The sequence below is a fragment of the Pyricularia oryzae genome, chromosome 4 (genome assembly GCF_000002495.2).
Source record: "Pyricularia oryzae 70-15 chromosome 4, whole genome shotgun sequence".
In the NCBI taxonomy this organism is placed as follows: domain Eukaryota; kingdom Fungi; phylum Ascomycota; class Sordariomycetes; order Magnaporthales; family Pyriculariaceae; genus Pyricularia; species Pyricularia oryzae.
The window spans coordinates 1,244,468-1,264,812 of NC_017851.1; the positions used below are offsets into that span (position 1 = coordinate 1,244,468).

Here is a 20,345-nt window from a genome sequence, read left to right on the forward strand (position 1 = left end):
AAATTGTCAAGCAATCTGTGATTCACCGGTAGCAGAATATGTGGAGTTTTTAGTGAAGTGCTTTTATGTTTTTTTTTTATTCTTTAAATTCTATTCTCTGAGGTCCTTGTCTCGGTCATAATCTGCGAAAACCGCCTCAGACTATATATGATTCCACGCAGCAAAACAGGGAACATCTAAGGTGATTTTTTTTTTGTTGTTGTTGGGGGGGGGGGAGGCGGGGCGGTTGAAGCAGCCCTGGCAACTGTTGGCTTCACCATTTGTTGTTATGGGGTATCAATCAGAGATTGGACCTCTGCCACCGTTCCTACTGCAGGTTCTCAATCACAATGGCCGATGCACCACCGCCACCGTTGCAAATACCAGCGCATCCAATCTTGCCCTTCTTCTCCTTGAGGACAGTGGTGAGGGTGGTAACAATACGGGCACCCGAGCAGCCCAAGGGGTGGCCAATGGCGACGGAGCCACCAAAGACATTGACAGTCTCAGGGTCAAGGTTCAGGATCTTCATGTTGGCGAGGGCCACAACCGAGAATGCTTCGTTGATCTCGTAAAAGTCGACATCCTTCTGCTCAATACCAGCGTGCTTGATGGCCTTGGGGATGGCCAGGGCCGGAGCAGTGGTGAAACGCTCGGGCTCGCGAGCAGCATCACCCCAGCCAAGAATCTTGGCCAGAGGCTTGATGCCGAGCTCCTTGAGCTTGGCCTCGGAAACCAGAACAACGGCAGCAGCACCGTCGTTGATCGGGGAGGCGTTGGGGGCTGTGACAGTGCCTCCGGTGGTCTGGAAGGCCGGGCGGGCCGACTTGAGCTTCTCGATGTTCAAGTTCTTGACCTCCTCGTCGCGGTCGACCGTGACGTTGGGCTTGCCGCGACCGCCGCTAACCTCGATAGGGGCAATCTCGGCCTTGAAGACGCCGGCCTCGGTGGCGGCCTGGGCCTTCTGGTAGCACTTGATGGCGTACTCGTCCTGAGCCTCACGCGAGAGCTCGTGGTCGACGCTGCACAGCTCCGCGGCAACACCCATGAGCTCTTTCTTGCCGTAGGCGTCGCGCAGACCGTCCTTCTGTATGCCGTCGATCAGGGTCTGGTCGCCGTACTTGGTGCCGGAGCGCGAGGTAGCCAGGTAGTGGGGGGTGTTGGACATGGACTCGGTACCGCCGGCGACGACGATGGAGGCGTTGCCAGTCATGATGGTCTGGGCACCCAGGATGATGGCCTTCATACCCGAGGCGCAGACCTTGTTGACGGTCGTGCAGGAGACTGAGTTTGAGAGGCCGGCGCCGATGGCACACTGCCGTGCGGGTGCCTGGCCGACGCTGTAGGAGAGGAAGAGGATATGTGTTAGCTTTTTCCAGGCTCGGTCTGTCACTACTACTGCTTTATACGAGCTTGGGTAAGAAGCTTGCATTGCACTCACTTGGCCGAAAGCACGTTTCCAAAGAAGACCTCCTCGACATCCTCAGGCTTGATCTCCGGCACGCGCGAGACGGCGGCTATGTTTTAGTCAGTATGCCTATGTCTCCACCAAGGCTGCAGGGAATCGAAGAAGTTGGCTCACACTTAATGGCGTGGGACCCGAGTTGGGTAGCGCTCAAGCTGGACAAAGATCTGTGTACAAACTATGTGTCAACGAGGGGGGTTCTTGGATCTTTTGAAAGGCGAGCAAGGGATCTACTAGGGATCTACTCACCCAAGAAACGACCCCACGGGCGTCCTGGCAACAGCCGCAATGTAGACTGGGGGCAGACCGTTCGACATGTTGGTTTTAGGCGGTTGAGTTGAATGGTAGAGCAAAGCCTTTGATTCTAAGGGAGGGGAGGGTGTTTGCAGTTGGCTGGAACCAAACCAAGGGGGGGCGAGTGGGAAGGCGGTTATTTAAATAGCACCTGCAAACACGAAGTTTACAGACGGAGACAAGGAACGGTGAAGCACGGGCAGTTGGTGTGGGATGAACCGACACACCAAAACGTGGTTGAGGGGAACATTGAAAAGCTTTGGGAAGCTCTTTCCACATCCAGTGTCGCCCCACCGTTGAGACGGACGACAGGTGCCTGCATCGGCTTTGGTCTCTTAGCGTTGCAGCGTCTGCAGCTATTGCGAGCCTCGGTCAATTTCAAGTTATACATCTACATCGTCTGGGGTTTAACGTTATCCAGCGGTGGTCCTGACTATTGTAAACGACATGCTCGTCGTGTAATAATCTTCATTATGCATCCGAGTAGGTGGGGTTCTGATAGCTATGAGAGATAGCTACGGTATTGTCCACTGAAATTAGCCGGTGTCGGAGCGACGTTACTCAACTACCTAGGGTCGTAGAATCAAAGGGTACACACACAATTGAGGGAGCATGTGGAGGGCTACGGATAAGGTTTGTCGTACTGAATAATTACTTGATACGATAGGTTCGCAAAAAACACCAGGATGCGTGCTTTCGTCAGACCGCCTGTAAACCCTACTGGAGCCATGAAATGAACGAAACATTGCAAGATCATTTTCAATGTCCGAGGACCGATGGCACAGACTGTCGTCTATTGTACAGGATTCATCATTTACCAGAACAGTATAACTGGGATCAGACGTACACAGTTGCGCCCGAGTTTACTGTGCATTCCAGTTCAGACGGGAAAAGGTATTATTGCAGTCCGTAATTAATACTGCGTACCTTATGTATAATGAGATCCCATGTCACGGCGGCTTGGACGGATAGCTCGACAACGACCAATGTAGGTGGGGGCGGGACCAGCGGCGGGTGCGTATCGATAAGCATGGCCGGCGAAAAAAAAGTGAATTAGAACAGCAAGGATCCCTGCATCGCGTTTGCCGACGCGGTTTAGCCTGGGGCGCATCATGATGGATCAATCTGATGCTGGCCCATAAACACTCTCAAAATACCATCCGCTCCTAACACTTGGTCAGCGAAACCGTCGAACCGCCGCGCATATCAACTTCACGCCACATTGTGCGCCTATAGGAACTACATCTTGAGCTCGGAGACGGTTGTCTCGTGTTCCACCTTTTCAACTCTATCTAATAAGGGTCGCCCATCACTCTGCCCCGTCGCAATGGATGATCTTTACGACGAGTGAGTCGCTCTCCAGATAGACAGCTCTCACTGGCTCAACTGACCGATATCACCTGCAGGTTCGGCAACTTTATTGGGGAGGAGGCTGAGGCTTCCGAGGAAGAGTCGGATCACGGCCGGGATGCCAACAACTATGTCTATGATGACGCCTCAGAAGTTGGCGCAGATGGCGCAGGCGCTGATCTGATGGAGGTCGACGGTACGCATTTTACTGGATACAAGAATGATGTGTGTTTGGGCGCATAGTTACTGATGCTTAGTACTGACTCCATCCTCACAGATGGCCGCCCTTCCAACGCCGTCGTTCTTCACGAGGACAAACAATATTACCCGTCTGCACAGCAGGTTTATGGCGAAGATGTCGAAACGATGGTACAGGAGGAAGACGCCCAACCATTGACACAGCCCATTATCGCTCCCGTCGAGACGAAGAAATTCACAGTGGAAGAGGCAGATCTGCCCCCTGTCTTTTTCGACCGTAGCTTTATGGCCGACCTCATGCGGTATCCGGAACAGACGAGGAATATTGCATTCGCCGGCCACCTGCACCACGGCAAAACTTCTTTTATGGATATGCTAGTTTTGGAAACGCACGATATCGGCGAGAAGCTGGAAAAGCGTACCGGCAAGCAACAGAACGAACAGCTGAGGTACACTGACGTGCACGTCCTCGAGCGGGAGAGGGGACTGTCACTGAAGGCGGCCCCCATGAGTTTGGTCCTAGAGAGCACCAAGGGCAAATCGCACCTGTTCAACATGATCGACACACCAGGTCATGTCAACTTCGTCGACGAGGTCGCCTCGGCCCTGAGGCTGGTCGACGGCGTGTGCTTAGTCGTCGACGTGCTCGAAGGAGTCCAGATCAACACGGAGCAGATAATAAAGCATGCCGTGTTGGAAGACATTCCCATGACGCTCATCGTCAACAAGCTGGACAGACTTATTCTTGAACTCAAACTCCCACCCAACGATGCTTACTTTAAACTGAAGCACGCCATCGAGGAGGTAAACACCATCATAACAGACACCGCGGTAGGACAGCCTGGAAAAGCAGAAAAATGGCGGCTTAGTCCAGAAAAGGGCAATGTCTTGTTCGCCTGCTCAGACATGGGTTGGTGCTTTACCCTTCAGTCCTTCTCCAAATTCTACGCAGACACTTACGCACCGCTTGACCATACCGAGTTCGCCCGGAGGCTATGGGGTGACATCTATTTCAACCCCCAAAAGCGTTCTTTCACCAGGAAGCCGGTCGAGGAAGGCGCCAAAAGGTCATTTGTCAAATTCGTCATGGAGCCCATATACAAGCTCTTTGCCCACTCCATCAGCGACAGCCCGGAAGAGCTCAAAAAGGTGATTGGTAGCCTGGGAATCACATTGAAGCCATCTCAGCTCAGATCAGACGCCCAGGTGCTACTCAGATTGGTCTGCCAGCAGTTTTTTGGGGCCTCGTCTGGCTTCGTGGATATGGTGGTGGCGCATATACCCTCACCTGTGGCAGCAGCCGAGGGCAGGTTACAGAGGTACTACACTGGGCCCTTGGATACAGAAGTTGCCAAATCAATGGCTTCCTGCAACCAGGATGGCCCGTTGGTAATTCAGGTTACGAAACTCTTCAGCTCACCAGATGCTAAGACTTTCCATTCTTTTGGACGAGTGATGAGCGGAACTGCGACACCTGGTGCCGAAGTCCGCGTTCTTGGAGAGGGCTATTCTGTTGATGATGAGGAAGACATGGCTATTGCAAGAGTATCTGACATCTGGATCTCTGAGACAAAGTACAACATACCCACGGACGGGGTGCCGGCGGGCAACTTTGTTCTCCTCGGTGGCGTAGACAACTCAATAGTCAAGTCGGCGACAATAGTCGACAAGACATTTGAGAACGGCGAAGATGCCTACATCTTCAAGCCCGTCACCCATTTTACCCAATCCGTCTTCAAAGTCGCCGTCGAGCCCATCAACCCTTCAGAACTACCCAAGATGCTGGACGGCATCCGCAAGATCAACAAGAGCTATCCCTTAATTAGCACCAAGGTCGAGGAGTCAGGCGAGCATGTCATTCTTGGTACGGGAGAGCTGTACATGGACTGTGTGTTGCACGACCTAAGGCGGCTGTACGCCGACATGGAGATCAAGGTCTCGGATCCGGTCACGAGGTTTTGCGAAACAGTCGTGGAAGAGTCTGCCACCAAATGCTACGCCATCACGCCAAACAAGAAGAACAGAATCACCATGGTAGCAGAGCCGCTGGGTGATGAGATCGCTCGCGATATCGAGACAGGAGCAGTCAAGATCAAGGATCCAGTGCGCAAGATTGCCAAATTCTTCCAGGAGAAGCACGAGTGGGACCTGTTAGCCGCGCGGAGTATCTGGGCGTTCGGTCCCGAGGAGAATGGGCCCAACATATTACAGGACGACACGCTGCCCACAGAAGTGGACAAGAAGCTTCTCAACACAGTAAAGGAGTCAATCCGTCAAGGTTTCAGCTGGGCGACTAGAGAAGGGCCGCTCTGTGAAGAACGTAAGTTTCTGCATATGCGCATACACGCGTACCCTTTTTGCCCCAATCTACCCCTGGTGTCATATCTTGTCATGTTTGCGTTCTTTTTTTTTTTTTTTTTTTTCATGCGCGCACATTTAACCCCCGAATTACCTTCCACCTCAAGCTTCAAACCCCCTAAGTGCGAAACTATAACTGACAATGATTATTAACAACCCCCTGGCAGCGATCCGAAACACAAAATTCAAGATCATGGATGCAGCACTATCTCAAGAGGCAATATACCGCGGAGGTGGGCAGATCATCCCTACTTCGCGACGAGCCTGCTACTCGTCATTCTTGATGGCCTCACCACGCCTTATGGAGCCGACGTACGCCGTCTCTATGATTGGATCCCAGGACTCGGTCGCACAGCTGTACAATACGCTCGCGCGCCGCCGTGGCCACGTGCTCTCGGACGGGCCCATCGCCGGGACGCCGCTGTACCGAGTCAGTGGTTTACTCCCCGTCATCGACTCCTTTGGGTTCGAGACGGACCTGCGGATCGGCAGCGCTGGCTCCGCAACGGTAAGCCTTGTCTTTGACCGCTGGAGCATCGTGCCGGGCGACCCGCTCGACCGTGAGGTGGTGCTGCGGCCCCTGCTGCCGGCTAGCGCGCAGGCGACAGCTCGCGACTTTGTGCTCAAGACCAGGCGCAGGAAGGGGCTGAGCGAGGACGTCAGCGTCGCCAAGTTTCTGGAGCCAGAGTTTCACAGCGAGCTCATCTCTAGCGGCATTCTGGGCGAGTCCATGTAATGCGCTGAGGTGGGATGGAACAGGCGATATTGAAGAAATAGTTTACAGTTTAGCGGCTGCACGGGGTAGGGGAGGAGACCGCTTTGACATTTTTTGGGTGTGTGGCAGCTACGTACGCGAGGGGTGTTTGATTTTTGTGTGTTTTTTTGCGGGCGCATCAATATTTAATGTCCCAACTAAAATTTACAATGTTGATCTTTTGCAACGGGATTATGCCGTGTGCAAGTTCAGATCAAATGCAATAAATCATGTTTTTTACCATGTGTTTGACGCTTATACTAAATGCCGGTGGTTCTTGGCTGCGTCGAAAACAATTTCTTGGGTGTTTAAAAAGCCATGGCGCACATGGCCCTGTCTGCCTGAACCGTTTCCACACCCTTCCCTCCAGGTTCGAACATCGATCAGAGTGAACATGCGGGGAAATGCAACGTGGTCGAATAAAACATCGGTGTGAGCTGCATACAGTAGGTAATTAATTATTGCATGACCCATTTCGATATTACGGTACAGTAATATACTTGTAGGGTGTTTCCGGTTTTCCCTTCCCTCCCGTTAATACCATCTCGGGGCTTTTTTTTTTTTTTTTTTTTTTTTTTTAAAAAAAAAAAGCTCTCTGGGGTAAGAAAAAAAGAGGGTGATGGCAAAACCCGTTTTGGTACACAAAACCCAAGGGGGACGGGGGGACGGGGGGACGGGGAACGGTTGCCAAGACGCAAGGGCAGCTTGGCTGATCACAGAGCCTCTTTACCGGTTCGACGGTTTTGGATGTTTTTAACGATGATAAATTAACAGTTGAAGAATAAATACTGTAGTGCAGACTAGTTGTACTGTTTGTTTAATGACAGTTCATTAATTGTTGCTGTACAATAATTCAAGATGCCCGACCCCCAGCCTCCCAGGGAGGCGGAGGGGCTGATGACAGCATGGGCTCTCCACTCGGCAGTATTCCAGGCCGTTTTGCCGTGGCTGTTCTTGACAGCGGATGTGGCACTTTATTGGATCGGTGATTGTGATCGCCACTTAATCGTCGTAGATCGAGTACAAGGCTGTCACTTGTATTGTCGCAATAGGACAACGTTCTCCTGTACCCGAGGGAGAGCAGCCCAGGCCCCCTTGGAACTTGGGTATATGAAGGGTTGAAGACTGATTCGTGGAATTGGGTCCGAGGAACTGAAGTTTGTGTTTTCATTAGTTTTTTTTTCTCGCTTTGTCGTAGTTTTCTTGTTCCTCAAACGCCCCTTTTAACAAAAAAATTTCCTTCTTCTAAAAAAGGGGCAGGTTTGAGCCACGAGCAAAGCAAAGAAAGAAACAAAGGAAGAAAGAAGAAAATAATTTTGCCACCATAAGGGGGAATCTCATGCAATGTATTTAAAGTTAAATAAATTCAAGTGGTGCAAGTCTCCATCATCTTGTCGAGCATTCCCCTGAGGCTGTCATTCTCGAGCGCAGCGGCAACGCGCTCCTTGTCAGCCAGTTGACGGTTGACCTGGTCGTCCTGGGCGTGGGAGCCCTGCTTCATGCGCACATCGACGCGGTAGGCTGGCGGCAAGGCTTGCTCCAGGCGCACTCGGACTGCCAACCCGATGACGGTGGCCAGGGAGCAGTGCGTGATGGTAGGGGTCACCTCGACCAGGACGTGATTGGAGGTCACGTGGATGTCCGGTAGATTGATGACGGAGAGCTGGCCCAGGGTGTGGGGATGTTCCGGGTCCGAGATGGACGCGGTCAGAGTGTAAATTTCAAGGGCATCGATGGGTTCAGCGGCATAGAGTGATGACGATGGTGACGATGATGAGGGGAAAGGGGAGGCGCGGTCGGTGGAGTCATAATCGCTGTCGCTGTCGGATGACCAGGCCAAGACGTCCGGGAGACCGTAGTCCGATGCTGTATTTCGGGAAAGCAGCAAGTTGTCGTACTTTGATTCTGGAGAATTGTCCAGGCTGAAATCTGAACGCCTGCCGCGGGATGGAAGACTGGCGATACTCCGGATGGTGGGGTTGGCGTTGTCTGGACTTGTCGATTGCATGTTTGATTTTTACCCTTGCTTTCTTTTGAATGTCAGTGGCGTTGAAAGTGGAAAGAGGCGCGAATGTTTTGTTTCTCAAATTGGGCAGGCTGTTTCTAATCTTGGTTGCTTCCTGGATGAGTCAAGCAAAGTTTTATGCTCGGACTTTTGTTGTTCTACTTTGTAAAATTGAATGAATGCTCACTCGCTCTGTAGTGGCGCAACTTTGCGACATCGAACATTTACCCAGTGACGAGTTGATCCACATAGTAGCGAGGAAAGGACGCCACATCACGTGCCATTCCAGGAGGGCCCTGTGGATTTTGGATTTTGGAGTAGCATTTGACGCGGGGAGGTGCAAGCGAGGCAAATCCATGCCATGACAGAGAACGCCAGCTTACAAATACATTGCAAAGACTGACGGGCTGGGATCAGGACAGTAACTACAAACTTAAAAGTCGGTCTAGTCTGGCCTCTCGCGGGGGAATAAATTCCCTCGGGCTTTCTAAGCCCAGCGGACGGGCCTAGCAGTGAGCAGTGCTGATTTGATACAGACTAGGGAACTAGACTAGTTCCGTTGCTATAATTCATTGGAAAAAATGACTTACTTCGTAGGCAGTACATACCTTAGGTTAAGGCATTGCTGTGTCACAAAATACGAGGCAGAATAGCATTTCGGATTTGAGCGAATGGCCATGCATGACTACTGTATGGCCACTGCCATGACTGCGATCACGATAATCCGTAACGGCTAGGTAAGCAAGGTAAGGTACGGTACAGACTTGACAGAGTACCTATCTACCTACAGGGCCTGGTCTGGATGTCAAAAATCAGATGCCGCGAGGAACCCTACGCCAAGTCGTACGGTACTCGTGGGAAAAATGGACACCCGTCTATCCTTTGATCCCCCAGCTTGCCCGGGAAAACCCTGCTCGATCGAGGTTGGGCAGCAAGGTTATTGAGTCGTCTTTACTATGTATGGTACACTTGATCGCTCGGGCGGATTCCGCATCATCTTCGGACTGTCTGCGTGGGAAGCCGGGGCATTACTAAGGTATTATATTACAGAGACTTATTACTCTCAAGGTACAAACAGCCGTACTACCGTAGTACTGTAGCAGTACTTTCTTTCTCCGTAGGAAACTTTGTACTTCTCCCGGCCGAAAGAGGGAGCGAGCGCCCCCAATACAACCTGAGCCACTTATGTCTGTGGTTTTTTTTTTTTTTTTTTTCTTGTGTCCGTGTGTTCTATTTCGTGCGACAGCCCAGGTTCATCATACCCATGCATGCAAATAGGCTCTGCTGTAACCAAATAGCTTTACACAAAAATAGCCCCAAGATACGCACAGCGCTGCACACATGTCATAAATCTTCTCGAGTCTTTAGGTAGAGTATGAATGTAGCACACGTATGTAGGTACTTTGTGCCAATGGAGGAGATGTGGACCAGAGAGTAAAGGCAACCGGGAGGCCGCGCGCACCCCTTCAAACAATGATTTGCATGGCTATGCTATGCCCTCTTGAGGCAGCTGATGGTGTTTGCTGGGGGAGAGCAGTCAGGTTCCCGTGTCGACGACTTTTGATCAAATCGAACTCGTAGATTACTTTCCAAAGCCGAAATGCTGTTTTATTTCTATTTTATGCCTGCCTCGGCACCTACCTTGATTTGATATCTTCTTCGCGCGCTAGCCAAACCAAGCAAATGAAATCGGTTAATGCACCCTGTAATCGTGTGGTATTTTACCAAGTAATACCCTACCAAGCCTGCCTCCCCCAATCCGCCCGAGGCCCCTGTCAGCCGATGTGAACGAACGTTATGCAAACCCAGCTGAGATGACAACACCGAGCAAGTAATGATCTGCGACTGGGGGATATTTTACTTTCGCTGTCCCACAACAATGGCCATTCACTTATTCCCTTGGCAAGCGTAGTAAAACATGCAGGACAAAACTGCAATAAAAACACAGCCTCGGACCGTTATTTACATAGGTACTTGCTTTAAATCGATAAATGACGATGATCCTTGCATCCCGTCATGTCGGGACCAGAAGATGCCTTCCCCAGTTGTCAGGATTAGATTCTGTAATTGAACTGACAGATATTACGTACAGTATGTTTGTAGCCCACCTGTAGTGGTTGCTGGTACTTAATTTCTTCCTGTCTTTCTGTCTTCCTAGTGCCAGGCATTAATGGCTCCTCGAGATTATTCGTAACGTTCACGTTTACTATTGGCTCAATTCTACTTTCTCTTCCTTTCTTGCTCCCTTTTTTTCTATTGTTATTCATCTTGTGCTGTTATTTTGTCTACTTTGGCATTACAACAGAAAAGAAAAAAACAGAGTCAGCTTCAACTTTCAGGCTCGGGTGTGGTAGCCCCCGCTTTTCTCGTCAAGTTTTCCCGTTGTGCTGCCGAAATGATTCGGGGATTGGGGCAGTGTCCTTGTGCCATGACTTGTCGGGTATTACCCGTTAATGCTTCTCGAAGCTTTTGGGTCTGACATCGCAAAAGATAAAGCAAAGCAAAATAAATTAAGCAGCGCAATGAACTCTCTTGAAAAGACTCGACATGCGATAGAAATCCACCTGTAATGCAAGAGAGAAGCTAAATTCTGCGAGGTGTGTATGATTGTCTTCCTTTTTCTCCTTGCTCCCCTGCTCTACATATCCAAATCGGGTGGTAATATATCTATCTATCTGCAAGGAGTAGGCGAACTGCCAGATCCTATGTTCATCTCTAACAGACAATGACCCAAAACGATGATGGCATGGCGATTGAGTAATTCAGATTCGGAGTTGAGGCGAGGCCGAACGAGAAACGAGTCCACCTCACCGAAAAACGTCGGTGGAGCTCCATCCGTGTCAATCGGACTATGATTAGATCAACGATACATCCCCGCAGTCTTTCAGGACCACGGCAGCAGGTGGCCCTGTTTGGGAGATCATACCAATTGGGCAACACCATCCCATGGCTTGAAGAATTTCGAAACTCAAAACCCAGCGCACTTACCCTTACCATGACATTTCAGCGGATACTTTTCGTCCAAAAAAAAAAAAAAAAAAAAAAAAAGAGTGAGAGAGAAAATCATTACCCGGACGGCTGGACCGAGTCTAGGGTCCTCAATTACTACTATTATTGTTTTTATTTTTTTGTTGGTATTATTTTATTCCATCCTGTCTGTCCCTGGGTAAGGTACCAGATTTTATTTTTCTATCAATTCAGGTCAGCAGCCACCAACCCCACCCCCCTTCAAAGAACATTATGTGTACATAATACTTTTTAGCAATTACCAAGCGCCATACCTTGCAAAAGTGCCACACCAAGTGCATACATGAGAACAACGACTTGCCTAATTCGACTAAGGTCAGGGCAACCTCGTTTCCCAACAAAATAAAAGAAACCTAGCCGGTCAAGCCCTATATTACTCATTTTGATATAATATCCATATATCCCGCTCCTCCGGCATTCTGGCAAACAAGGCAAGGAAATCGACTAACCCAGCCTGGCCACCTGGCACCCTGCCCCTGAGACGACTCCGCACTGCACCCTAGGTCTAGCTACGAAAGTACCTCGAGGTCGGGATTGATCGCATGTGAAACCCGACAGGCGCCAGCCACAAAGTCATCTCGCAGCCCACCAAGCACACACAATTCGTCAGGAAAAAGAGAATCCTGGGCCAGTTTTGTGACTGTAAAATACCTACCGGTAGAACTGGAACAGGACGCAGGGTAAGCAGCCGAGGCCTTACTGGGTTAGCCAGTGTAGACGCCACCTACACCTAGGTACCTAACCAAGCCTTTGACAACGCTATCCACACGCCGCATCACTCTCCGCTCCACTGTACCTGGGTGGTAGGCAAGGTACAGTAATTATTTGGCCACCACCACCACCACGTACATGCCTGTCTGGTCTACGTTCTCCTCTCCTCACCGGGCAAGCGTACTCCTCCTCCCTCCCTGAATGCTCGACTCACCTGCAGGGGCATACCGGTAGTACAGGTCGAGGAAAAAAAAGAAAAAAAGACCCCCCCAAACCGGCTGGTTGGCAGCTGCAAGCGTAGTACGGGCATTGCGGATACTGCTTGCTAGGACAAACCCTGACGAAACCGAGTAACAGAAACGACACCCTCGTCCGTCCCATTTGATCTGATCTGCCTGCTGCCACCAAAAACCAAACAACAAATCCAGTCGACCAGGGCTCGGCTCCTCCTCCACCACCTCCACTTGATCCTGACGCTACTACTCTACTCCGTACTATTAGTACCACCACCCACCACTCTACAGTACTAGTACCGGACCTGGCCTCTCCCCCTCCGGGCCCATGAGTGGAACTTGGAAACTTTATATTCTCTTTTCTGGCTGTGTGTTTGTCTTGTGATATACACTTGCGACCACCCACAACCGGCCCTTCCCGCCCACCGCATCTCTCAACTGCGGATCCGCTAGAAACCCCTCTCGGCGACAGCGACAAGCCATACAAACAGACGGACAGACGGACAGACGGACAGGCATTCTCGCCTAAAAAAGCAAAAAAAGAAACTCTCTAGTTAATAAGAGAGGGACCACTTGCAGCATCTATCTATCTGCCTGCCTGCTTTATCCACATAACCGACCTGTCTTACCGACCATCCATCGACTTTCTCCCACCCGACGACCATCCGTCCAATCCCACCTACAGTACCTGCCTACTTCCAACCCACTCACTCACCTTGCCTACCCTCTTGGGCGCGAACCGAACCTTTTGGACGATCGATTGGACGACCACCTATCTGCTTGCTTAGCTTGCCGCCCTACCTTTAGCCTCCTTCCAGAACTTCTTTTCGAATGCGGGCACATTCGAGGGGTCGTATGCTGCACGCAAGCTTCTTTGCATCATCGCTCTTAGATTTTGGATTGGGAATTTTCAAAACCGCCCCGCGCTGCCAACCACACCAAATCATTCGCTCCTACCGCGATTGACTGTCGTTCGCTCAACGCGGCCCGAGCCTTGCCAACCAATGCCTACCCGATCAGTAGTGATTAACGCCGCTCCGAGACATACCGCGCCTCCCTCTTGTTACTTGCGCCCCGAGTCCCATCACGCCCCGGCGCATGCCAGTCGTGCCCATCAGTCGTTCGTCCCTTGTCTCTTGACTTGCAGTCTACTTTCGCTCCAATGAGCAGCTTCACTTTTGCGCCGCCGCAGGCGTTCCAGCCGCAACAAAAAAGTATGCGCAATCAAGCAATCCCATGCACCGTCCGACTCGCAAATCAAAACAAATATTCCTGATTCAATCGAATCTCTCAGATAATTGCACTTGGTCTATTCCCATTTTTTTCAGGATCAAGGACGACCTTTCTAACAAATCCCGTTTCGCTGGCAGATTATGTCTTTGTCGATGAGCACAATCGCCATAAGCGACTTAAGGGTAAGTTTTCCGCTCCATCTCATTAGTTGTGCAGTGTACATTGAAATGGGTGTCGTTACTTTCTCCCCTGGCTTACAGTAGCTGACTACAAATTTAGTGATGAGAGCATGTGGTATGTCATGACACTACCTAAACGTCCGAGCACTCGCGAGGGCCACTCGGCTCGTTGATAACGAACTCGCAAAGACCCACTAACCGTGTTCCTCCTACAAAGAGGGTTGCCGACGCCGCAAAATCAAGTGCGATGCAGCAACCAGTGCACAGTTTCCCTGTTCAGCATGCCGTAGGCTTAAGCTCCACTGCGTCCGTCCAAATGGCTTCGACGGCACCTCCGCTGATGGCCAGTCATATGAGACTATGGCTGGCGACTACGAGGATAGCCCGCCTCAGCAGCCACGGACTGCCCAGCAGAATATACAGCACATTCTCACAACGCCGGGTGCCCTGAAGCCGTCATCGGCAACATCCTATGTACCTCAGACGGCTTACTCTGATGCGTCCCCTGGATCCATGTATAATCCTTCTCGATATCAGGACAGCCAGTCACCCCACGCAGCCCTATCTTATAGCACACTGAACACTCCAGTTGGTGCCATGGAGTCTGCATTTGGCTCTCATGACATGTTTCCCAACCCGCCTGCGCATAGGCCTTCAGTTCCTCACTCTCCTCCCGAGTCTTATAGCAGCGGAGATCATGGCTCTGATCTTGCAGATTTGCTTGGGCCTCTGAAGCTCAATGAGTTCGGAACAGGTAAGAACACAGCTCGACTGCCAAGTCATTATTAGCTGTTTATGCAATCTTGCATATCCCATGACCAAAATTACTGACACGACCTCGACAGCCCCGTATCTAAACAACAAGATGCGACCGAAACAGCAAGAAGAGGACCCTGTCGTGGGCGAGGAAGACGACTACAAGAGCTCACTGCCTCCTCTTCCTTCTGGACCAGGGCTCAAGATTCGTATCCCACCTGAACTGATGCCAGATGACGATACGGCCCTCCACTACTTTGATCTTTACTTTACCCAAGTTCATCCTTATGTGCCTGTCCTTGACAAGTCCATGTTTCTGGACCAGTGGCATAACAACCGCGAGTCCCTCTCACCATTGATTTTGGAGGCCGTCTTCACCGTCGCTGGTCGTCTAGCCGACGAGCCTGGGGAGGGTCAACAGTGGCTGGCACTAGCCACGCGACATCTCGACTCGTTTATGGATGTTCCACGACTGAGCACACTGCAGGCGCTTCTTATTGTTATAAAGGCAAGAGAAGCCTCGCCGAAACGTGGTTACTACTTCAGGTCGTGGATGTCCATCGTTCAGTGCGTGCAGATGGGCAAGGATTTATCCTTGGACGACCACTATCAAGATCACTTAGCAGGAAAGTCATGTGGCTCGGGTCCCGCCGAATGTCTGATGAAGACACGTATTTGGCAGACCATATTCATCATGGAACTGATGATCGGTTCGCCTCAAGGTGAGCAAATGTCTTTGGTAAATCAACATCAAATACGGTATTTACTGACCACATCCCGTTTGATAGGTCGATACGATTTGGCCGTACAAGAAGATACAGTGGACCTACGCATCCCACGCCTCACTCCTGGTGTAGATGATAGCGAGTACCATGTTTCGCGAAACATCACCTACATGTCGCGCATAGTATGCAACGTGGCACGCGCGAACCGCTCGTATGGTCGTGTTCGCAGAAAGGTCAACCGAGATTGGGCTCTTGAGCCAGAGGTTGTACAACTCACGTCACTTTCCCACGCGTGGCTGAACGAATTGCCCTCGGATTTGGCTGTCAACTTCCCACCGGACGGATCGCCCCCTTGGCTGAATTCGGCCTTCATCGGCAACATGCACTCGTACTACTACCTCAGCATTATCATGCTTCACCGTCCGCAACTCCAGCTACTTGATCCCAACGGTGCTGATGGCCAGTGGAAACATCACATGGTTGTTTGCTACTCATCAGCGAAGCTCCTGTGCAGATTGGAGGAGGCCATCATACGATCCTATGGGATTGCTGGGTTGCAGTCTATGCAGCGTGGTATTAACTACACCATTTATTGCGTCTTGACATGTATCATTCTTCATCTGGTAGGTCGGATTTCTGCTGCTGTTGCTGCCTGCTGGCACCGGGAATTTCAGTGGTTCAATATTTGAAAATACGATGAAGAGAGACGGCGACAACCAAGACTCCGCGCTAACAAAACCAATGTACAGGTGGCCATTACGTCGCCCGATGCGGACCTGAACACAGATGCCCGCGAGTACTTTACCCGCCATATGCGCATCTTAGAGCGCTGCATGGCGGCCTGGCCTATGCCTGAAATGCAGAAGCAAATAGACGCGGTGCGTGAGGCCTTCTCGGCTGACATGCGCAAGCCGTTTGTCCTGAAGCCGAGCTTCCCATACGGCAGCCCAGCGACTACGCACTCGACACCGCCACGTTCAGCAGCATCAAGAGTTGGACCCATGGATCAGTTGTCGCAGCAGTCTTTGCGACTTCCCACGCAGTCATCGCAAGTCAGTTATGCCAGCCTTCCAATATCCCCTCCCACATCGGCCGGGCCTGGAGACGGGACAGGGAACTCTTCACCAACCGTCCAGGCCCTGAGCTACATGTCGGGCACCCCTGGCTCACAGGCAACTTCGGCTGCTCTGCAGCAACAGCAAACAATGTCGATGGCGGACCCATCGGTAACTGCCTGGAATCCCACCAGGTTATTTGAGTAAGTAATAATTCTTAGTACATGGCTGGCTTTTCTTTCCCACAGGTGTTTTTATTATTCTCTGAACACCGGGAAAAGCCTAAACATGAGTAAACACGTGCTAACCTTTGTTTTCACAGTCAATGGAACTCAACCTTTGGTACGCCCCAACCCCAGCCCATACCTTCATCCATGAGCGCACGAACTCCGTCTCTGAACAATTCCCTTGTCTCCCCCATCTCAACAGGCGCCAGCGAGGTCCCGACACTGCAAGACATTCAAGCCGCGCAATCGACCATGACTGCAGCCAATTTGCACCAGCATGCAGCAGCTGCGCAGACCTATGCCGCCCAGGCACCAGTTCCCAATTTTGTCACGCCAGCCATGTGGCAAGAGTCGGTGGCTAGCGTGTATGAAGGCGGGATCAAACGTGGCTGGGATTACGAGGCTACCGGAATGGACATAAAACCCCATCGGACATGATGCGCGAGTATCCATGGAGTACCGTACCCCAAACCCTTTGGCGCTTAACTTAGATTCACTATAAGTGGCCGAACCGATCAGCGCGACTGTTCAAGGAACTGACGGCTGCCACCCGATGGTGTTGCCAAATCCAATCATGACCGGCCACAGGACTTCGTCGACAACATGACTCTGATCCGCCATTCACCGATCGGCTTCCTGGCCGGGAAAGGATAACCACGGATGCTGGAACAGTTATGCCCAACTATAGGGATTGTGTCATTGGGCCGAATAGTTTTCCATGGCAGCATCCCTGCCACGCGGGACCCAGCGCGACTACCGGTCTGTATCGGCTGCCGGATTTTCCGATATCGACTGGATGGAAAGATTGGAAGGCATAATTTCGATGCACGGATTTTCGAACGGATGAATACAGAGACGAAACTGCAAGGGTGCAATGTGTCTTGCTCTCGGCTACGAGGCGAGTATCTACATGCGCGAGTTGCTTTCGTTTCCGTTATGAAGCTTGATGATTCTCAGAGAACGAGACATGACTTTTTATCTGTACAATATATCGTTGCGGGTTTATGAAGACATGTGGTGGAAGCGACGATATCTTCGGCCGAAGAAAATAATCTGTAAGATAACATTTATGGTCGATGGAGGATACAAGTACATTTTTTCTGTTCCTTTTTCGATATGATCGGTCTTGTGTATTTTCCTCAGTTCTCTTCTAGCCATGGGGCCCGGAGCCCCTCTTTGGTGTATATATATACCCTTGACGTACACGAACGGTGGATTTATATATATTTTACTTTCCCAAGCTCCAGTAACGTACACGAATTTGTTTTGTTCTGGCTTTTTTCAGCGATTCCGGCGCTCGACAGCCGCAACGACGGCATCCCAAACCCAGGCCTCCTTGGCGTCGTTTCCGCGCTCGCGGATGTTCAACTTTTTGAGGGGTCTCCGCAGCAGGCGGTGCCAGATGGTGAAACTGCCCTCGGCGGACGCAAGCCTCTTGTTGGTCTCGGCAGCGTCTTCCACGACGGTCCAGTTGACAAGGCCGAAGCGCTCGTTAGTGGGCGAGAGGCGGGCCAGCGGCAGGGCGACAACCCTAGGCTTGCCGTGGAAGTTGAGGACGCCGACCTCGACGACGGCGTTGGCGGGAGGGGCCTCGGCGTACCGTCGCAGGAGCTCCGGGGAGGCGCGGGCGAAGCGCGGCAGGCGCAGGCGCACAAAGGCCACCTGCGGGCTGGTGGAGAAGAGGGTGAATGCCAGGGGGATCATGGCACATGTGATGACTGGGTGTGTTTTTTTATCTCTCTTAGTTTCTGTTGATGTACCTTTTTTCTTCCTATGCAAGAGAGTGATAGAAAGGGGGTGAAAGTATGATAAGAACATGATAATCAAAAAATGTTTGATAAAAAGGCAGACAACTGAACGGTAAAATGGCAACCGTAGAATGATGAGCTAGCTACATACCTGCTGCTGGCTTCCACAGGGGCTCGCCGCTGCGGTAAAGGGCCGGGGCAATGATGACCACTACGAAGACGGCGCCCATGAGCATGGCGAATTTGAGCATGCCAAGAAAGGTCGTCCGGGCCGCGCCGCCGTGGTAGATGACCAGGCTCTCTGGGTACAGAAAGCCTGTGTGTTTATAATTTAAATAACAGGTGTTAGCTGTCATCTGGTCTCTTGGTCATCCTAATGAAAAGCTACGGGCACTGGGCCGTGCTGTTTGGCGTGAGTGCGATCTTACGGGCAGGCTGCTTTGGTGCATCCTCAAGCCGTGGAGTGGATTTGCTGAAGCTCCGGGGTAGTGCTAATGGTGACGACTTCAGGGCGGTTGGCCGTACTGAGCGTAGTATACTTGTGCGGCATGTGAGGCGTGGTGTTTGATTTATCAAGCTTGATGAGAAGAAGCGCGCTGTCGTTGGAGCTCTTGAGGCTGGCCCTGCACGGTATGAGGATCGCGCGGCCAGCAGGAGAACATCCACTGCCTGTAAAGGCAGCAGACGTGGCTGCAACATCTCAATTGGGGAGCTTAAATATCTCTGTTGGTTGACTGAGAAGAGTAATTTTCATATGTTACTGTTGGTCGGTTTGCATACAATGTTTACTTGGTTGATACAAAGGCCATCAATCAGAATGAGGAAAAATCTCATCGGACGTTGCCCTCCTTGTTAACTGACTGTGAAAAAGACTCGACAAAAGCAGAACAAGCTGAGATTTGGACTACAGTGTCAATTGAGCAATAACCGACTATGAATACTGTACTAACACTTGCCTGGTCGCAGACCCACACAGTCTCTAACCTTTTAGCTCTTCTTCTCTACGCCGTCTTCTCCTTCAACCACTCAACCCACTGCTCAACAGACCAACCCGAGCTCACCTCATTAGCGACGACACCATCCAGGATGACCGTGGGGCTGACGTGCACGCCAACTAGCCTCGCCATCTTGACGACGACCTTGAGGTCTGCCGTGACGCCGTTGCCGCTGTTGAGCGACCCGTCCTCGCCCGGCTTGTCGCTGATGGCGAGCAGGCCGTAGACTTCATCCTCCTTCACCCCCGCAGAGTCGGCCGCGAGCCGGGCCAGGCGCCGGTAAGTCTGGTTGCGAGGCTCGTTGACTACGTTGACGTCAAAGTAGTCCTTTTGCGCCGCGAACAGGGCCCCGCTGAAATCCCAGAACCGCGAGGGCGCCAAGCGCAGCACGGCCACGGCCGCCTCGTGCACCAGTGTGCTGGACGGGTGCCACGGCTGGATCTGCTGGCGGAAGATGATCTGGATCTTGGACGCGAGCGCTGGGTCTGAGTTGAGCTTTGGGGCTAGGTCGTTGGCGACAGTCTTGAACATTTCTTTATAGGCAGTTTTGTTAGTCTGAACGATTTCGTAGGTCTATTCTTTTGATGTACAGGTGCTTGCTTCATACTGGCTGAGAAGGGGCACACGTAGTCGAGGTACAGCTCAATGGTGTGTACTCCCGCGTGCGGGGCCGAGCTGGCTGCTGCATCACCGAGGGGAAGCCTGTGGCCACTGAATTTGGGTGGGAGAGCCATTGTGAGTCCTAAAGAGTCTTCTTTTGGGTGCGTGACTGATCTTGTCCCTATGAGGTCGTGAATTTTGCCAGTGGAATGGTGAAGTTATCATAAAGTCAAGCAAACCGTCTCGAGTTATCTTCGGGGGATGGTGACCTAGAAGCTTCTAATAGCGAGAGTTGGTGGGGTTGCTGAGTGAGCCAATATTGTGAGGCAGTGACGCCATTGCATCCTTTCCGCAACTATCATTCTGCATATGGCATCTACTTCATAACGTGTAGGTAGTAATGCCTTTTGCTAATTTGGTAGTAATAGGTTCTATGCAATTACACATCGTCAA

At 51.4% G+C, this 20,345-nt stretch overlaps 6 protein-coding genes across 7 annotated transcripts; 2 read left to right on the plus strand and 4 right to left on the minus strand.

Moving 5' to 3' along the window:
* Positions 1–15: 15 nt before the first annotated feature.
* Positions 16–2,319, minus strand: MGG_13499 (acetyl-CoA acetyltransferase). Its single transcript, XM_003716229.1, has 4 exons — positions 1,694–2,319; positions 1,562–1,611; positions 1,421–1,496; positions 16–1,319 (listed from the first exon to the last, which is right to left on the minus strand). Exons 1-4 carry the CDS (start codon positions 1,759–1,761, stop codon positions 308–310), a joined length of 1,206 nt encoding a protein of 401 aa, XP_003716277.1. The 5' UTR covers positions 1,762–2,319; the 3' UTR covers positions 16–307.
* Positions 2,320–2,847: 528 nt separating this feature from the next.
* Positions 2,848–6,641, plus strand: MGG_13500 (U5 small nuclear ribonucleoprotein component). Its single transcript, XM_003716230.1, has 4 exons — positions 2,848–3,085; positions 3,145–3,284; positions 3,366–5,606; positions 5,812–6,641. Exons 1-4 carry the CDS (start codon positions 3,066–3,068, stop codon positions 6,378–6,380), a joined length of 2,970 nt encoding a protein of 989 aa, XP_003716278.1. The 5' UTR covers positions 2,848–3,065; the 3' UTR covers positions 6,381–6,641.
* A 456-nt stretch (positions 6,642–7,097) lies between these two features.
* Positions 7,098–8,625, minus strand: MGG_03615 (uncharacterized protein). Its single transcript, XM_003716231.1, has one exon. It carries the CDS (start codon positions 8,404–8,406, stop codon positions 7,765–7,767), a length of 642 nt encoding a protein of 213 aa, XP_003716279.1. The 5' UTR covers positions 8,407–8,625; the 3' UTR covers positions 7,098–7,764.
* Positions 8,626–11,942: 3,317 nt separating this feature from the next.
* MGG_17060 lies at positions 11,943–17,790 on the plus strand (the record flags this gene model as incomplete). 2 transcript variants are annotated; one of them, XM_003716232.1, is made up of 10 exons in its annotated part: positions 11,943–13,588; positions 13,745–13,789; positions 13,887–13,901; positions 14,004–14,540; positions 14,632–15,264; positions 15,331–15,890; positions 16,017–16,319; positions 16,461–16,525; positions 16,645–16,664; positions 16,752–17,790. In XM_003716232.1, the coding sequence occupies 10 exons, from the start codon at positions 13,537–13,539 to the stop codon at positions 16,985–16,987; spliced, it is 2,466 nt and encodes an 821-aa protein (XP_003716280.1). The 2 variants fall into 2 exon arrangements, with proteins under 2 accessions (XP_003716280.1, XP_003716281.1); XM_003716233.1 differs by having other exon boundaries at positions 13,537–13,588; positions 16,645–16,987.
* On the minus strand, positions 17,503–19,165 carry MGG_17061 (uncharacterized protein). The gene is made up of 3 exons (XM_003716234.1): positions 18,726–19,165; positions 18,449–18,613; positions 17,503–18,267 (listed from the first exon to the last, which is right to left on the minus strand). Exons 1-3 carry the CDS (start codon positions 18,994–18,996, stop codon positions 17,831–17,833), a joined length of 873 nt encoding a protein of 290 aa, XP_003716282.1. The 5' UTR covers positions 18,997–19,165; the 3' UTR covers positions 17,503–17,830.
* MGG_17062 (uncharacterized protein) lies at positions 19,104–20,340 on the minus strand. Its single transcript, XM_003716235.1, has 2 exons — positions 19,900–20,340; positions 19,104–19,825 (listed from the first exon to the last, which is right to left on the minus strand). Exons 1-2 carry the CDS (start codon positions 20,024–20,026, stop codon positions 19,299–19,301), a joined length of 654 nt encoding a protein of 217 aa, XP_003716283.1. The 5' UTR covers positions 20,027–20,340; the 3' UTR covers positions 19,104–19,298.
* Positions 20,341–20,345: the final 5 nt, after the last annotated feature.

Coding starts and splice junctions, on each gene's coding strand:
- MGG_13499 (XM_003716229.1), bottom strand. CDS start 1,761: ATGTCGAACGGTCTGCCCCCAGTCTACATTGCGGCTGTTGCCAGGACG. Junction 1,612..1,693: donor CCCGTGGGGTCGTTTCTTGG/GTGAGTAGATCC, acceptor GTTTGTACACAG/ATCTTTGTCCAGCTTGAGCG. Junction 1,497..1,561: donor CGGGTCCCACGCCATTAAGT/GTGAGCCAACTT, acceptor ACTAAAACATAG/CCGCCGTCTCGCGCGTGCCG.
- MGG_03615 (XM_003716231.1), bottom strand. CDS start 8,406: ATGCAATCGACAAGTCCAGACAACGCCAACCCCACCATCCGGAGTATC.
- MGG_13500 (XM_003716230.1), top strand. CDS start 3,066: ATGGATGATCTTTACGACGA. Junction 3,086..3,144: donor ATGGATGATCTTTACGACGA/GTGAGTCGCTCT, acceptor TATCACCTGCAG/GTTCGGCAACTTTATTGGGG. Junction 5,607..5,811: donor AGGGCCGCTCTGTGAAGAAC/GTAAGTTTCTGC, acceptor ACCCCCTGGCAG/CGATCCGAAACACAAAATTC.
- MGG_17062 (XM_003716235.1), bottom strand. CDS start 20,026: ATGGCTCTCCCACCCAAATTCAGTGGCCACAGGCTTCCCCTCGGTGAT. Junction 19,826..19,899: donor CGTGTGCCCCTTCTCAGCCA/GTATGAAGCAAG, acceptor CTGCCTATAAAG/AAATGTTCAAGACTGTCGCC.
- MGG_17061 (XM_003716234.1), bottom strand. CDS start 18,996: ATGTTGCAGCCACGTCTGCTGCCTTTACAGGCAGTGGATGTTCTCCTG. Junction 18,614..18,725: donor TGCACCAAAGCAGCCTGCCC/GTAAGATCGCAC, acceptor ATAAACACACAG/GCTTTCTGTACCCAGAGAGC. Junction 18,268..18,448: donor CCTGTGGAAGCCAGCAGCAG/GTATGTAGCTAG, acceptor AAACACACCCAG/TCATCACATGTGCCATGATC.